The sequence below is a fragment of the Schistocerca americana genome, chromosome 8, assembly GCF_021461395.2.
Source record: "Schistocerca americana isolate TAMUIC-IGC-003095 chromosome 8, iqSchAmer2.1, whole genome shotgun sequence".
Taxonomy (NCBI): Eukaryota; Metazoa; Arthropoda; class Insecta; order Orthoptera; family Acrididae; genus Schistocerca; species Schistocerca americana.
Genome location: NC_060126.1, coordinates 46,152,644 through 46,171,236, shown reverse-complemented (window position 1 = coordinate 46,171,236; position 18,593 = coordinate 46,152,644). Strand labels below are relative to the sequence as shown.

Genomic DNA, 18,593 nt, shown 5'->3' with positions numbered 1-18,593 from the left:
CCCGACTTTCGATCACTGCATTTTCATATATTATCCAACGAAGTAAATACAAATTCTGTATTGTTCATCTTCAAATGTATCAGCATTTCAATGTACTACGAAAATCCGACTGGCAAGACTGTTTGGGATGTTTGTCAATATGGCCAACTCTACGTTCTGAATTTTTTCCTATCTGTGAGAAGAGATGGTTGCTAATAGGAACTTTTATAAATTGTGAATCACATGCAGTATTCTCGTCACCATAAGAATAATATGCATATAAACATTTTGCCATGTATTGAATATAATAGAGGGAAACATTCCACGTAGGAAAAATATATCTAAAAACAAAGATGATGAGACTTACCAAACAAAAGTGCTGGCAGGTCGATACACACACAAACATACACACAGAATTCAAGCTTTCGCAACAAGTGGTTGCTTCATCAGGATAGAGGGAAGGAGAGGGAAAGACGAAAGGATGTGGGTTTTAAGGGAGAGGATAAGGAGTCATTCCAATCCCGGGAGCGGAAAGACTTACCTTAGGGGGAAAAAAGGACAGGTATACACTCTCTCGCGCGCGCACACGCGCGCGCGCACACGCGCGCGCGCGCGCGCGCGCGCGCACACACACACACACACACACACACACACACACACACACACACACACACACACACACACACACACATCCATCCGCACATACACAGACACAAGCAGACATTTGTAAAGGCAAAGAGTTTGGGCAGAGATGTCAGTTGGGGCGGAAGTAAAGAGGCAAAGATGTTGTTGAAAGACAGGTGAGGTATGAGCGGCGGCAACTTGAAATTAGCGGAGGTTGAGGCCTGGCGGATAATGAGAAGAGAGGATATACTGAAGGGCAAGTTCCCATCTCCGGAGTTCTGACAGGTTGGTGTTAGTGGGAAGTATCCAGATAACCCGGACAGTGTAACACTGTGCCAAGATGTGCTGGGCGTGCACCAAGGCATGTTTAGCCACAGGGTGATCCTCATTACCAACAAACACTGTCTGCCTTTGTCCATTCATGCAAATGGACAGTTTGTTGCTGGTCATTCCCACATAGAAAGCTTCACAGTGTAGGCAGGTCAGTTGATAAATTACGTGGGTGCTTTCACACGTGGCTCTGCCTTTGATCGTGTACACCTTCCGTGTTACAGGACTGGAGTAGGTGGTGGTGGGAGGGTGCATGGGACAGGTTTTACACCGGGGGCGGTTACAAGGGTAGGAGCCAGAGGGTAGGGAAGGTGGTTTGGGGATTTCATAGGGATGAACTAAGAGGTTACGAAGGTTAGGTGGACGGCGGAAAGACACTCTTGGTGGAATGGGGAGGATTTCATGAAGGATGGATCTCATTGCAGGGCAGGATTTGAGGAAGTCGTATCCCTGCTGGAGAGCCACATTTTCAGAGTCTGATCCAGTCCTGGAAAGTATCCTTTCACAAGTGGGGCACTTTTGTGGTTCTTCTGTGGGAGGTTCTGGGTTTGAGGGGATGAGGAAATGGCTCTGGTTATTTGCTTCTCTACCAGGTCGGGAGGGTAGTTGCGGGATGCGAAAGCTGTTCTCAGGTTGTTGGTGTAATGGTTCAGGGATTCCGGACTGGAGCAGATTCGTTTGCCACGAAGACCTAGGCTGTAGGGAAGGGACTGTTTGATGTGGAATGGGTGGCAGCTGTCATAATGTAGGTATTGTTGCTTGTTGGTGGGTTTGATGTGGACGGACGTGTGAAGCTGGCCATTGGACAGATGGAGGTCAACATCAAAGAAAGTGGCATGGGATTTGGAGTAGGACCAGGTGAATCTGATGGAACCAAAGGAGTTGAGGTTGCAGAGGAAATTCTGGAGTTCTTCTCGCGCGCGCGAGTGTATACCTGTCCTTTTTCCCCCCTAAGGTAAGTCTTTCCGCTCCCGGGATTGGAATGACTCCTTATCCTATCCTCTCCCTTAAAACCCACATCCTTTTGTCTTTCCCTCTTTCCTGATGAAGCAATCGTTTGTTGTGAAAGCTTGAATTTTGTGTGTATGTTTGTGTTTGTTTGTGTGTCTATCGACCTGCCAGCGCTTTTGCCATGTATTGTTTCATGTTTGCTGCTATATCATTTAAATCTGCCTGCCTAATAAACTACGAAACTAGAGTGAGACAACAGCAAACGCGGAAGAATATACATATCATGTCATGTTTATATTCGTATTATTCTTATGCTTAATAGTGATACAGTCAGAAATGAAGCACGGCAATTGACTAGATTTTTAAATCTAAGATGACTCTAATTTCTGTGTAGAATGTAATGTACTAAAGAGGCGCCTGCAAAGATTTTCAAATGGAGAAAAATTTTCCTTAAGATCTCGTTCAGAACATCTTCTATCATACGCAGTCTATTATTTGGTCCTTGTTGATCATTATCAAAGAAAGCAGCAGTGTAAGTAACAATAAATAGCAGTTTCTTGCCATTGTTTCGCTAATGAGACGATTCCTCTCGTAGCGGTAGCGCGCACAAAAGGAAGCCATGCCGCGAGCGGCGACAGGCTGTAAACACGCACTATCAGAATGTGACAAACAATGCATGGCACAGTACAGTAATGCATTTTCAGCTTAGAGTGACATAAACACCTATAACAAAGAAAACTGTGCTTATCAGGTCAAAGAAAAATGAGCAATCAATTCAAACCAGACGAAGCACGTGGAAAAGGAAGGGTACCCGTATAAATACGGACGGAGTGCCGGACACATAGCAATGGCTACCTGGTAAAGCTTTACTGCTAAGCTTACGACTCGAACCAAACTACTGTAGCTGTATCGTCATTCATTCGACCTAAATTGTCTCATATTACAATGGACCAACTTTGTTTCGATTTGGAGATGCGGCCCATAATTTTTCTCTCCCCTTGAATTTCAAGTCTCAAATTTCAGGTGCGGGTTAGATTCGGGAAATTTTTTTTTTCCTTGATTTCGAGTCTCATATTTCAGGTGCGGCTTAGATTCGAGTAAATACGGTAGTCTTAGATGGAGATTTCAATTTACCAGATATAGACTGGGACACTCAGATGTTTAGGATGGGTGGTAGGGACAGAGCATCGAGTGACATTATACTGAGTGCACTATTTGAAAATTACCTCAAGCAATTAAACAGAGAATCGACTCGTAGATATAACATCTTGGACCTACTGATAACAAACAGATCCGAACTTTTTGACTCTGTAAGTGCAGAACAGGGAATAGTGATCATAAGGCCGTTGCAGCATCCCTGAATATGGAAGTAAATAGGAATATAAAAAAAGGGAGGAAGGTTTATCTGTTTAGCAAGAGTAATAGGAGGCAGATTTCAGTCTACCTAACAGATCAAAATGAAAATTTCTGTTCCGACACTGACAATGTTGAGTGTTTGTGGAAAAAGTTCAAGGCAATCGTAAAATGCGTTTTAGACAGGTACTTGCCGAGTAAAACTGTGAGGGACGGGAAAAACCCACCGTGGTTCAACAACAAAGTTAGGAATTTACTGCGAAAGCAAAGAGAGCTTCACTGCAAATTTAAACGTAGCCAAAACCTCTCAGACAAACAGAAGCTAAACAGTGTCAAAGTTAGCGTAAGGAGAGCTTTGTGTGAAATGTTCAGTGAATTTGAAAGTAAAATTCTATGTACCGACTTGACAGAAAATCCTAGGAAGTTCTGGTCTTACGTTAAATCAGTAAGTGGATCGAAACATCATGTCCAGACACTCTGGGATGATAATGGCATTGAAACAGAGGGTGACACGCGTAAAGCTGAAATATTAAACAGCTTTTTCCAAAGTTGTTTCACGGAGGAAGACCGCACTGCAGTTCCTTCTCTAAATCCTCGCACAAACGAAAAAATGGCTGAAATTGAAATAAGTGTCCAAGGAATAGAAAAGCAACTGAAATCATTCAACAGAGGATAGTCCGCTGGACCAGACTGGATACTAATTCGATTCTACACAGAGTATGTGAAAGAACTTGCCCCCCCCCCCCCTTCTAACAGCCGTGTACCGCAAGTCTCTGGAGGAACAGAAGGTTCCAAATGATTGGAAAAGAGCACAGGTAGTTCCAGTTTTCAAGAAGGGTCGTCCAGCAGATGCGCAGAACTATAGGCCTATATCTCTTACATTGATCTGTTGTAGAATTTTAGAACATGTTTTTTGCTCGCGTATCATGTCATTTCTGGAAACCCAGAATCTACTCTGTAGGAATCAACAAGGATTCCGGAAAGGGCGATCGTGTGAGACCCAACTCGCTTTATTTAATCATGAGACCCAGAAAATATTAAATACAGGCTCCCAGGGTAGATGCCATTTTCCTTGACTTCCGGAAGGCGTTCGATACAGTTCCGCACTGTCGCCTGATAAACAAAGTAAGAGCCTACGGAATATCAGACCAGCTGTGTGGCTGGATTGAAGAGTTTTTAGCAAACAGAACACAGCATGTTGTTATCAATGGAGAGACTCTGCAGACATTAAAGTAACCTCTGGCGTGTCACAAGGGAGTGTTATGGGACCATTGCTTTTCACAATATATATATAAATGACCTAGTAGATAGTGTCGGAAGTTCCATGTGGCTTTTTGCGGATGATGCTGTAGTATACAGAGAAGTTGCAGCATTAGAAAATTGCGGTGAAATGCAGGAAGGTCTGCAGTGGATAGGCTCTTGGTGCAGGGAGTGGCAACTGACCCTTAACATAGACAAATGTAATGTATTGCGAATACATAGAAAGAAGGATTCTTTATTATATGATTATATGATAGTGGAACAAACACTGGTAGCAGTTACTTCTGTAAAATATCTGGGAGTATGCGTACGGAATGATTTGAAGTGGAATGATTACATAAAATTAATTGTTGGTAAGGTGGGTGCCAGGTTGAGATTCATTGGGAGAGTCCTTAGAAAATGTAGTCATCAACAAAGGAGGTGGCTTATACTCGAGTATTGCTCATCAGTGTGGGACCAGTACCAGGTCGGGTTGACAGAGGAGAGAGAGAAGATCCAAAGAAGAGTGGCGCGTTTTGTCACAGGGTTATTTGGTAAGTGTGATAGGGTTACGGAGATGTTAAGCAAACTCAAGTGGCAGACTCAGCAAGAGAGGCGCTCTGCATCGCGGTGTAGCTTGCTGTCTAGGTTTCGAGAGGGTGTGTTTCTGGATGAAGTATCGAGTATATTACTTCCCCCTACTTATACCTCCCGAGGACATCACGAATGTAAAATTAGATAGATCGGAGCGTGTACGGAGGCTTTCCAGCAGTCGTTCTTCCTGCGAACCATACGCGACCGGAACAGGAAAGGGAGGTAATGCAGTGGCACGTAAAGTGCCCTCCGCCACACACCGTTGGGTGGCTTGCGGAGTATAAATGTAGATGTAAATGTAGCCATCTTTAAGGTGGAGGTCAACATCTAGGAAGGTGGCTTATGGGGTTGGGGTTGGTTAAGCAAATGGAGAAGTCGTTGAGGTTCTGGAGGAAAGTGGGTAGGGTGTCCTCACCCTCGATCCCGATTGCAAAGATGTCATCAATGAATCTGAACCAGGTGAGTAGTTAAGGTTTCTGGGTGTTCCTCTAGATGGCCCATGAATAGGTGCTATGCAGGTGTCCATAGCTGTATCTTGGATTTGTTCGTAGGCAATGCCTTCAAAGGAGAAATAATTGTGGGTGAAGATATAGTTGTTCATGGTGACTAGGAAGGAGGTTGTTAGTTTGGAATCCGTCGGGCGTTGAGAAAGGAAATATTCAGTAGTGGTAAGGCCATTGGCATTAGGGACGTTAGTGTAAAGGGAGGTGGCATCAATAGTGACAAGCAGGGCTCTGTGTGGTAAAGGGACAGGAACTGTGGAGAGTTGGTGGAGGTAATGGTTGGTATCTTTTATATAGGAGGTAATAGGTTGCAGGTGTTGGTGTATGAGAGCAAAGATTCTCTCAGTGGGGGCACAGTAACCGGCCACAATGGGGTGCCCTGGGTGGTTAGGTTTGTGGACTTTAGGAAGCATGTAGAAGGTAGGAGTGTGGGAAGTGGTTAGGGGTGAGTAGAGAGATGGACTCTGTGGAGAGGTTCTGGGATGGGTCTAAGGATTTGAGGAGTGATGAGCACCTGCTGGATTTCTGGAGTGGAGTCACTGTGGAAAGTTTATAGATGGATGTATCTGACAGCTTGCAGCGTCCTTGTGCCAGGTAATCCTTGCAGTTCAAAACCGCAGTGGTGGAGCCTTTGCCACAGGGAGGATTATAAGGTTAGGATAAGTTTTTAGATGGTGGAGTGCTGTTCTTTCTGTGGATGTAAGATTAGTTTGCATGTTGAGTGATTTGGGGAATGATAGTGAGGCAGGGTTCAAGGTTAAGAAATTCTGGAAAGTTAACAGGGGGTGATTTAGGGGCAGTAGGGGTGGATCATGATTGCATAGAAATGTGAACTGAATTAGGCAGAGTTCAACATTGGTGTTTGGTTGAGTCTGATTGGTGGTGAAAAAGTGTTTCCACTGTAGGGAGTGGAAAAAGGGGAGAAGGTCTAAAATAAGTCCTGCATGATTGAATTTGGGAGTGGGGCAAAAGATGAGGCCTTTGGAAAGGACTGACATTTCTGTGGAGCTAAGGCTTCTGGGGGAAAGGTTCATGACTGTGTTTTGGATCTGTTTAGGTTCTGGATTCTGTGTGGTGGTGGGAGGGTGTTTTGGAGGGTGGGATAAGTGTAGTAGGTCTTTGAGACTGTGTTGGTCAGCTATGAGGAGACGTGGGGGAGATTTGGAGGTTGTAGAGGTTTGAAGGTTGTTGTAGAGGTGGTGGACAGTGGTACTCCTGGGTGGGAGTAGGAAATGAACAGGGTGGAGAGCTTTTTGATGTGATGTTGTGCATGTTGCTCTAGTTCCTGGAGGCCAAGAGTTTCAATGTGTGTTATGGGTTCCAGGAATTTGGGATTGCATAGCAGGAGAATTTTGCAGATGGAGGGAAGCTACTGCAAGGAGGTTTGGGCTTGGTTGATATGGTTTTGCAGGACTATGTTGGTGAGGACTAAAGATTGGCAGTATTTGAACAGGTGGAGGTCATTGTGGAAGGAGGGGTGGTAGCCGGAGATGGGTGATTTGATGGCAAGGCCTTTTGGGGGGATTCCATGAGCCAAGCGACAACACAGGAATGGTATGTGGTACTGGCTTCTGGCTAGGGGTAAGGAAACTTCTCTGTATTGATGGAGATGAAAGGAGCAAGGATCCATAGTGGTGGAAAAAATGCGAAAAATTACATAAATAATGTAATTTAACATTCTATTGCCATTTTCTCCTTCCATTAGTTAGATTAAATATCCCCTATGATATCCAAGAATAAGTATGAGGCCTTATCTTTTGATCTAATTGAGTCTCTGCTGTTGTCGCAGTTTCATCTCTTAATCTCTCAAAGGTATCCACGCATTTTCTACTGTACGCCTTTCTTCTGTTTCAGTCAGTTGTTGCCTGATGCTCCATTTGAAACTCTCAACAGCTACTGATTACTTCAACTTTACATTACCCCATCTCCTTAAATTCCTACCTTTTTGCAATTTCTTTATTTTTTAATTTGCAGTTGATAACCAGTAAATTATGATCATAGTCCATATCTACCTCTGAAATGTTTTGCAGTTAAAAATCTGGTTTCTAACTGTGTATGGAACCCTCTTTTGTCTCCATGTCTCTCCTTTGTACACAGCCTTCTTCCAAGATTTGTAAATGAAGTATTAGCATTGATTAAATTGTTTTCATCCTCTCCCCAGTTAATGTTCTAATATTTTTCCTTCTTGTCTTCTTCTAACTGTCAAATTTCAGTTCCCAATCATAATTACATTTTGATCTCCCTTAACTATTTCAGTAATCTTTTTTTATCTTTTAATACACTTTTTTAGCTTTCCTGTAGAGCTTGTGGGCATATAAATATGAACTACTGTAGTGGATGTTCACATCTATGTTGGTTACAACAATACACTCAACGAGCTGGTCATCATAGCTTATCTGCATTCCTATTTCTTAATGTATTATTAGACCTAATCTAGTATTACCCGTAATTGAGTTTGTGTTGATAACATTGTACTGACCTGAACAAAAGTCCTTTTCTTCGTGGCACTGCACTGCACTAAATTCTCGAAAGATCTAACTTTACCCATCCATTTCCCTTTGTAAGTTCTCTATCCTGGGTTTAGAGTTGTATGACGATGATGGCACTGACAACACCGATTGAGGAATGTTTTACCCTGGATGATACCTTTGTCATTAAGCCTCACACTGGAGCTCTATGATAGAGATCATGGTATGCTGTGGCACACAATAGTACATCACCAATACCTAAAGACCTGAAAAATTCTCGTTGGGGGGGGGGGGGGGGTAGATATGATTACAGCATGCACCAGTCATGGATCTTACTGAGGTGTGGGTGGCCTGTGTACCTCCATGATACAGGTAGTTGCATCATACGTGCAACCACACTGGAGGGGTGTCCCTGGGAAGGACAGACTAACTTCATGGGAAATTTAGGGTGATGCTGTGATGTTAGAAAATTTCAGGGGTGATGGAAAGGGTAAAAGAAGTAATCTGAGGTAAGGAACACTGGTCTGGAAACAAGTCAAAAATTATAAGCAAAAAGCATTTCAATACCTCTCACAGTAAACTGCTTTTACTGAAGCTTTTTGTTTTCCGTATTTTGGGAGGAAGTAGTATCAACTAAAATAGAAAAAAAAGTCCAGTAAACATGAGATCTAAAGTTCATACCTTAAAAGCTTTAAAAGCTATGAACACCACTTCACCTTTGCTACTGTGAAACATATCCCTTCTACTTTAACTGGTGCTCATAATTCTTAAGATAAATTTTTTAGAGCCCATGTTTATTAGACACTTAGTTTGTTTTGGTCCATACTACCTCCTCCAAAAATATGGAAAGCAAAGAGCTTGCAGTAGAGGGGATCTACTGCCAGAGTTAGGAGAATGATTTTCGCTTATAACTTTAAACTTGGTTGTTCTTGACTAGTCTCCGTTACCTAAAATTGATTCGTTTGCCCTTCTCCATCACCCTTGAAAGTTTCTAACGTCATCACAAAATCACCCCTTATAATAGCTATAGTTTGCTCTCACTTTCAGCTGTTCCTAGCACCAACATAGTGAAACCTTGCTGTCGAATAGAGGCCAGATCAGTCAGTCTCCCAGACTTTTACTTGTCCAGCTATTGAAAAGGCTGCTGCACCCTTTGGGAACCATAGGTTAGCCTGGCCTCCCTAGATACCTTTTCAATGTGGTTACACCTTCGACACAACTATCTGTATTATAGAGGAACTCAAGCCATCCACCCCAGCAAGACCCATGGTTTGTGTGTTCTGTATTCATATTTACCCCAAATTAAGAGGTCTCTTAGGTATTGGTGATGTACTCTCATGTGCCAGAGTGTTCTATATTCTCTATTATTTACTCATTTCCTGTCTACAGTCAGTGTCAAAAATAAGAAAACACTACTAAAAGTAAAAAGGAATTCAATAATTATTGCAGTACTTTAGCAATGTGTGGCACCTGAAAATTGCCCATTGCCCATTTTGTGGTGAATCCACCCAGTTATTGGTTCAATTGTAAGATAGTTGAAAATGGATATTTGGTTGAAATGCATTTACATGCATTGAGTACTCCAGTTGGGAACTGTGTGATGAGTGATGGGAAGTAAATGATATGATTACATTTGTTTTTGACTGACTTGTAATGAATCACAAAGCCTAGATTAGGCTGCAAATTGACAATTTCATTATGAGTAGGCGAAGCCAGTAAATCTCAACACAGAAATACAATTGCTGAAATAGATTGAAGTGTAACTGAGCCTGAGATATGTTCATCATTGCAGTAACCTGTTTTTATGTCTTTATTTCTGATTTTGTTGTAAATTTTGACAGTAAAGTTAAAGTCTAACCTAATACAATAAAATAATAGCTAACTTCATATACAAACCACAGGAAACTGCAAGCATTCTGATTGGCTACCAGTAACCTACTCACTATTCATCGTATTCAGTTCCCATAATTCATTGTGCAGTCACTAACTGCAGCACCCAACAGAAGAGATAGGTACATCGTAACTGCAGTTTTACTGGATATTTAATAAAATGTGACTTGGCTGGGTAGCATTGAAGGTTGAAGTGCAGAGTAAATGACTTTATGGATGCATGTATACTGCTTTGTGTAATGTTCATGCTGTTTAAAGAAGAGAATGAAACAATATAAGCCCATGGTATCACCTGTGTCCTCCACCCCACCCCCAAGCCCCATACCCCATCATCTCACCACCCGCAACCTCTACCCATCACCCCCTCCGCCATCACCCATTCCCAGTCTCTACCCACCCACCACTCCCAACCTCTACCTACCCACCTGCACCCTCCCGAACCCCCCTACCATCCTTTTCAAACCATAAAAATAAAATGGTCATCAGGTCTAAAGACAAGCCATTTCTCAGTAACATTTCCATAACTGCATGTTGATTTAATTTAGTAACAGCAAAATTTTACCATAAAAGTCCCTCACAATCTGCGCTAGTCTGATGGTCAGTGGTTTAGCAGGAATGTAAATACTCAAATCTCTTAACACAAGCATTGTTGACAATGACCACTATCATTCATTTCATTGTGAAACAGGTTTATTTTTGTGTTCAGTGTTGGCACATAACGTAAGCTACATCTACATCTACATCTACATCTACATTGATACTCCGCAAGCCACCCAACGGTGTGTGGCGGAGGGCACTTTACGTGCCACTGTCATTACCTCCCTTTCCTGTTCCAGTCGCGTATGGTTTGCGGGAAGAACGACTGTCTGAAAGCCTCCGTGCGCGCTCTAATCTCTCTAATTTTACATTCGTGATCTCCTCGGGAAGTATAAGTAGGGGGAAGCAATATATTCGATACCTCATCCAGAAACGCACCCTCTCGAAACCTGGCGAGCAATCTACACCGCGATGCAGAGCGCCTCTCTTGCAGAGTCTGCCACTTGAGTTTATTAAACATCTCCGTAACGCTATCACGGTTACCAAATAACCCAGTGACGAAACGCGCCGCTCTTCTTTGGATCTTCTCTATCTCCTCCGTCAACCCGACCTGGTACGGATCCCACACTGATGAGCAATACTCAAGTATAGGTCGAACGAGTGTTTTGTAAGCCACCTCCTTTGTTGATGGACTACATTTTCTAAGCACTCTCCCAATGAATCTCAACCTGGTACCCGCCTTACCAACAATTAGTTTTATATGATCATTCCACTTCAAATCGTTCCGTACGCATACTCCCAGATATTTTACAGAAGTAACCGCTACCAGTGTTTGTTCCGCTATCATATAATCATACAATAAAGGATCCTTCTTTCTATGTATTCGCAATACATTACATTTGTCTATGTTAAGGGTCAGTTGCCACTCCCTGCACCAAGTGCCTATCCGCTGCAGATCTTCCTGTATTTCGCTACAATTTTCTAATGCAGCAACTTCTCTGTATACTACAGCATCATCCGCGAAAAGCCGCATGGAACTTCCGACACTATCTACTAGGTCATTTATATATATTGTGAAAAGCAATGGTCCCATAACACTCCCCTGTGGCACGCCAGAGGTTACTTTAACGTCTGTAGACGTCTCTCCATTGATAACAACATGCTGTGTTCTGTTTGCTAAAAACTCTTCAATCCAGCCACACAGCTGGTCTGATATTCCGTAGGCTCTTACTTTGTTTATCAGGCGACAGTGCGGAACTGTATCGAACGCCTTCCGGAAGTCAAGAAAAATAGCATCTACCTGGGAGCCTGTATCTAATATTTTCTGGGTCTCATGAACAAATAAGGCGAGTTGGGTCTCACACGATCGCTGTTTCCGGAATCCATGTTGATTCCTACATAGTAGATTCTGGGTTTCCAGAAATGACATGATACGCGAGCAAAAAACATGTTCTAAAATTCTACAAGAGATCGACGTAAGAGATATAGGTCTATAGTTTTGCGCATCTGCTCGACGACCCTTCTTGAAGACTGGGACTATCTGTGCTCTTTTCCAATCATTTGGAACCTTCCGTTCCTCTAGAGACTTGCGGTACACGGCTGTTAGAAGGGGGGCAAGTTCTTTCGCGTACTCTGTGTAGAATCGAATTGGTATCCCGTCAGGTCCAGTGGACTTTCCTCTATTGAGTGATTCCAGTTGCTTTTCTATTCCTTGGACACTTATTTCGATGTCAGCCATTTTTTCATTTGTGCGAGGATTTAGAGAAGGAACTGCAGTGCGGTCTTCCTCTGTGAAACAGCTTTGGAAAAAGGTGTTTAGTATTTCAGCTTTACGCGTGTCATCCTCTGTTTCAATGCCATCATCATCCCGTAGTGTCTGGATATGCTGTTTCGAGCCACTTACTGATTTAACGTAAGACCAGAACTTCCTAGGATTTTCTGTCAAGTCGGTACATAGAATTTTACTTTCGAATTCAATGAACGCTTCACGCATAGCCCTCCTTGCGCTAACTTTGACATCGTTTAGCTTCTGTTTGTCTGAGAGGTTTTGGCTGCGTTTAAACTTGGAGTGGAGCTCTCTTTGCTTTCGCAGTAGTTTCCTAACTTTGTTGTTGTACCACGGTGGGTTTTTCCCGTCCCTCACAGTTTTACTCGGCACGTACCTGTCTAAAACGCATTTTACGATTGCCTTGAACTTTTTCCATAAACACTCAACATTGTCAGTGTCGGAACAGAAATTTTCGTTTTGATCTGTTAGGTAGTCTGAAATCTGCCTTCTATTACTCTTGCTAAACAGATAAACCTTCCTCCCTTTTTTTATATTCCTATTAACTTCCATATTCAGGGATGCTGCAACGGCCTTATGATCACTGATTCCCTGTTCTGTACATACAGATTCGAAAAGTTCGGGTCTGTTTGTTATCAGTAGGTCCAATATGTTATCTCCACGAGTCGGTTCTCTGTTTAATTGCTCGAGGTAATTTTCGGATAGTGCACTCAGTATAATGTCACTCGATGCTCTGTCCCTACCACCCGTCCTAAACATCTGAGTGTCCCAGTCTATATCTGGTAAATTGAAATCTCCACCTAAGACTATAACATGCTGAGAAAATTTATGTGAAATGTATTCCAAATTTTCTCTCAGTTGTTCTGCCACTAATGCTGCTGAGTCGGGAGGTCGGTAAAAGGAGCCAATTATTAACCTAGTTCGGTTGTTTAGTGTAACCTCCACCCATAATAATTCACAGGAACTATCCACTTCTACTTCACTACAGGATAAACTACTACTAACAGCGATGAACACTCCACCACCGGTTGCATGCAATCTATCCTTTCTAAACACCGTCTGTACCTTTGTAAAAATTTCGGCAGAATTTATCTCTGGCTTAAGCCAGCTTTCTGTACCTATAACGATTTCAGCTTCGGTGCTTTCTATCAGCGTTTGAAGTTCCGGTACTTTACCAACGCAGCTTCGACAGTTGACAATTACAATACCGATTGCTGCTTGGTCCCCGCATGTCCTGACTTTGCCCCGCACCCGTTGAGGCTGTTGCCCTTTCTGTACTTGCCCAAGGCCATCTAACCTAAAAAACCGCCCAGCCCACGCCACACAACCCCTGCTACCCGTGTAGCCGCTTGTTGCGTGTAGTGGACTCCTGACCTATCCAGCGGAACCCGAAACCCCACCACCCTATGGCGCAAGTCGAGGAATCTGCAGCCCACACGGTCGCAGAACCGTCTCAGCCTCTGATTCAGACCCTCCACTCGGCTCTGTACCAAAGGTCCGCAGTCAGTCCTGTCGACGATGCTGCAGATGGTGAGCTCTGCTTTCATCCCGCTAGCGAGACTGGCAGTCTTCACCAAATCAGATAGCCGCCGGAAGCCAGAGAGGATTTCCTCCGATCCATAGCGACACACATCATTGGTGCCGACATGAGCGACCACCTGCAGATGGGTGCACCCTGTACCCTTCATGGCATCCGGAAGGACCCTTTCCACATCTGGAATGACTCCCCCCGGTATGCACACGGAGTGCACATTGGCTCTCTTTTGTTTCTTTGCCATTGACAACATTTGAAATACTTGAACTGTTTCATCTTTTTTTCTTGCCATATGGTGGTAGATTGTATACTACACATGAGCTAGGAATAAACATGACATTATCCATAAATAGGAACATGTTGTCAAGATAAAAGACAAAATATCCCATGCATTTAGTCATTGTTCCACAAATAAAGGTACATAAAGTAGTGAAATGTTTAAGGAGTTCCAGTGTTACAGCAAAATGATAGACATGAAATCTGCTCTGTGACTGCAAAAATTCATAAATAGTCAGGAAATCATACACAAGAAAAATTAGAGGAAAATGACAAGCAGTTGTTTGGTCCATAGGTATCGGTTCTTGTTCCCTGCGATAACACAAGATATCATAGCAAAATTTCCTATTTTCTCAGTGAAATGTTAGCTACAAGTTGTGATAGAAACAGTTTACCTCATGATATAAGCAGACATATCATCTTGCAATCTTATTCTAACTACCGAAGGTACATTCTTTTTGAGGAAAACCTTAATAATTGGGGGAAAAATTAGAGAGGTTGTTACCTTATCAATAAGGTTGAGGTTACGGATATGAAAGTAGCTAGGATGATTGCAGGTACTAGTAGATGGGAAGAATGGTAGGAGGGTGTCCACAATGAGGAAATCAAAGAAAAACTGGGAATGAACTCTATAGATGTAGCAGTCGGGGCGAACAGGCTTAGATGGTGGGGGCATGTTACACGCATGGGAGAAGCAAGGTTACCCCAGAGACTCATGGGTTCAGCAGTAGAGGGTAGGAGGAGTCGGGGCAGACCAAGGAGAAGGTACCTGGATTCGGTTAAGAATGATTTTGAAGTAATAGGCTTAACATCAGAAGAGGGATCAATGTTAGCACTGAATAGGGGATCATGGAGGAATTTTATAAGGGGGACTATGCTCCAGACTGAACGGTGAAAGGCATAATCAGTCTTAAATGATGATGATGATACATTTTACTTGTTTGCAAAGTCCCTAAGTGCATTTATTTGTTCTCATGGTAGTTGGCTTTTTCCTAGTTTTTATTGGTGTCCAACCAGCCACAGATACCAGGGCAATATTTGACATTTTCTTCAGTTTATTCTTATTTTATAGAGTGTTTTCTGCACTGGTGGCTCTATTATAGTTTTAGCTGTGAGGAAATGACACAAGTGCATGTAGACATAGATGCTCCAACGAGAGATTTTTAGTAGCCACTTTAATATGTCGGTGAACAACCATGTTCTGTGTTAATATCAGTCTGTCTTCCAAGTCTCTAACATTTGTCCATTGGTCCATGTCCCAAGAAGATTGCCTATGAGGAAATAATTCATTTCCACAAAGCATTTAGTTCATACCAGTAACCCCTAATTCTTTAAAGAAGTGAATTCACATCCATACAACAGCCTCAGACATCTGATTACACTTCACAAATAAGTTAATGTGTCAAATATGTGATGTTAAGCGTATAAGCAAGAAGTAATTTAGGGCAGGTTTGAAATTATGCGTTAAGTTCATAGGAAGTCACTAAGTGATCTTATTATGAAACGCAGAATGAATATGATGTGGGTAATTTGCCAATCCATTTTAAGGAAAAGCTAGTTATTCATCTCAATTTTTATGACGTTATAGCTACTGAACTATGTGAGAGACAATGATATAATTTAGCAGGTACATTCTGTGATAAGTTTAGATACTGTCTGCAAAGTGTGTTGTGAATAGTCGATAGTAAAGAAGTAATAAATTAAAATGTCATGTCTGATGCTACAGTGTTATTGCATGGACAGTAAAAGCGTAGTAAGCGATAAACTTTTTTGCTGTTTTTGGGTTGGGGGTGTCAGTGAATAAAAGTTTTGTAAAGGGGGTGTTGGTCAAATTATGTGTAAAGTTTGTTGTAAGGCTCTAAGACCTCTCATTCTCAAATATTGTATTATTGTGTTAAACTTTTAATGTAAGATTATATCTCTTAATGTGTTAATTATTACAGTGTTTTAAATTTTTAAATTCGGTCAATAATTATGCTAAATGTGGAAAATCAAATTTTTGTGGCCCCTGGAAGCCAATGAGGTAGGCAGTCAGTAACTAGTACCAGATTCTAGGATAGTCACTTAATAATATAGATTCTGCACAGGTCATTCAGTGCCGTTGAACCAATATTGTCGCCACAATAATCATCCCCCACTCCCCCACCCCCTCACATCCCCTGATTTAATTTTATTACATTGCATCACTCATGTTTTACAAATTCCTTTAAGACACTATCCATTCCGTTCAACTGCTCGTCCAAGTCCTATCCCATTTCTGACGTAATTTCTTCAGCAAACTTCAGAGTTTTCATTTGTTCTCCATGAACTATCCAAATTTCTCCTTGCTTTCCATCACAGTTTGGTCAGTGTGCAGATTGAAGAATATTATGTATAGGCTACAAACCTGCTTCTATTCAATCTGACTTCTAAGATAAGTCATAGTCAGTAAGGCCTACATTTCTCCTTAACCTAAACTCATATTTTACAAGATTGGCTTCTACGAGTCATTCCATTCTTCTGTAAGTAATTAGTGTCAGTATTTTGCAATTATCACTTAAACTGGTCGTTTAGTGTTGATCACATGTGCAAGTATTTGTCTTCTTTGGAAATAGAATTATTACATTCTTCTTCCCATTTTAGGTTCTTTCACATGTCTCATATATCTTGCATACCCGGTGAAATACTTTTGTCAAAGTATGTTCTCTGAAGGATCTCCATAACACTGAGGTAATGCCATCAACTGCAGATGCCCAATTTTCATTTAGGTATTTTAGCACTCTATCAAATTCTTCTCGCAATGTAACACCTCCTATCTCATCTTCTTCTACTGTCCCTTTCCTTTCTATATTATTGTCTTCAAAAGCTGTAAGGGTGTCGGTTGGTAGGTAGTGCTGAGAAATAAATGTCAAGGGAAAAAAAAATTGATATGTTGCACCATTTCCAAGTTAATTAGTGTTTAAGTTAGCCAATCAGACTGTTGCGTGCACAAATTCAGGTGGCCCGCCAGATACAATTAGTGTTCTCATAGCGTAATTGATAGCCCACGAGGCTGCTGAGCCTTTTTGCTTGGGGTCATTCCTTACTACTGTCTTGAGTCCAGTTTTTCTGTCACTCTCTTGTTTGTTTTTTGGGAATCAAATGAAGAATCCATTTGATAGCACCATATCTGGCAGTCTACTTGAATTTGTATACACAATGATGAGACTGTCTTAACGTCAATGCTAATTAACTTGGAAACAGTGTAACATATTGAGTTTTTTCCACCGCTTCTGATCACCCTCTCTATGTTCCTTCCACCTCGTGGTGGAAATGGGAAGGAAAGAAACTGTCGCTTATAGCTGTCAGGTGGATGTTTGGATGATTTCTTCACAGGACATACTTGGTTTTCGTGTTCACATCTGACAGAACAGTGCTCTGTCACCAGTGCTTGTGATGTAATATTAAATGCCAACTGTCTTTTGTCTTAGTTGCAAATCATACTGATTTGGATGTCTCTATGAAAGTCATTTTATGTTATTTGTAAACATAGTTTTCAAGTATGTTTTAGTTCTTAGAAGTTTTATCATTTCATTTATAGCACAGAGCTCTGTAGAAAACATTGTAACATGGTTATTGCGAAAACATTTAACCTTGTAAGGCAAATCAGATTGACACTGTTATTTGCCCGTGCTTACTTTTTCTTCTCTCTTCTCTTACAGAGGATGTGTTGGGAAAAGTTGGTAGTGGTCGAAGACTGACTGAAAGGCGTGTTTTTCTCTTTGATGGCTTGATGGTATTGTGCAAGCCCAACAGTAAACGCACATCTGTATCTGTTACGGGTCCTGTCGGAGGCGAGTTTCGTCTCAAGGAACGCTTCTTTATCCGTAAAGTGGAAATTGTTGATAGAGAGGATACTGAAGGTAAGAATAATATGTGACATGATTTTATTGCGATTTTGAAGGACAGTACTGCAAAAGTGGCTATTTCAGTCAGACCCAGAAAAATCTACCATTTTTTCTATTCAGGAGTTAATATATCAATTTTCAAGCAAGTTCAGAAAAATTAAAAGAATTCTTACTTGTACTACCACTTCGAAGTTTAACTGGTGTAAGAAAGAGATTGAGAAATAGTAGTTAACAGGACTGTATGAAGTGGAGAAAGGCATTAGGTGGATGACTGGTGGAAAACTGAGAAACTTGTACTTGTCATTATTGATTCAAAATACTAAGGCTACGAGTGTCTAAGTGATGATGGTTTCTGAAGAGAAAAATTACACATTATTGTATAAAGTACACAAATGTTAAAGTACGCACCATGTGCATTATTTTGTGTCTGTATCGAACATCTGTATATAACTTGAATCTGTAGTAGTCTAAATTACAGTATTATTCCATCCTAAATTATATTTTTAAATACGTATACCACCACAGGAAAGTGTTTTATTACCAGAAATATAAGTTTACTTCTAGTTGTAACACATGTTCTGATTTACAATCAGATGTAAATTTTGTGCGCGCACACGTGTGTGTGTGTGTGTGTGTGTGTGTGTGTGTGTGTGTGTGTGTGAG

General features: G+C 41.7%; 1 protein-coding gene across 1 annotated transcript in view; it reads left to right on the top strand.

The window, feature by feature from the left end:
• LOC124545448 (protein son of sevenless-like) overlaps positions 1-18,593 on the top strand; it is a 177,065-nt gene that overhangs the window by 56,003 nt on the left and 102,469 nt on the right. Inside the window, 1 exon segment of the mRNA XM_047124372.1 lies at positions 17,745-17,945. Coding sequence (XP_046980328.1) covers positions 17,745-17,945 — 201 coding nt within the window.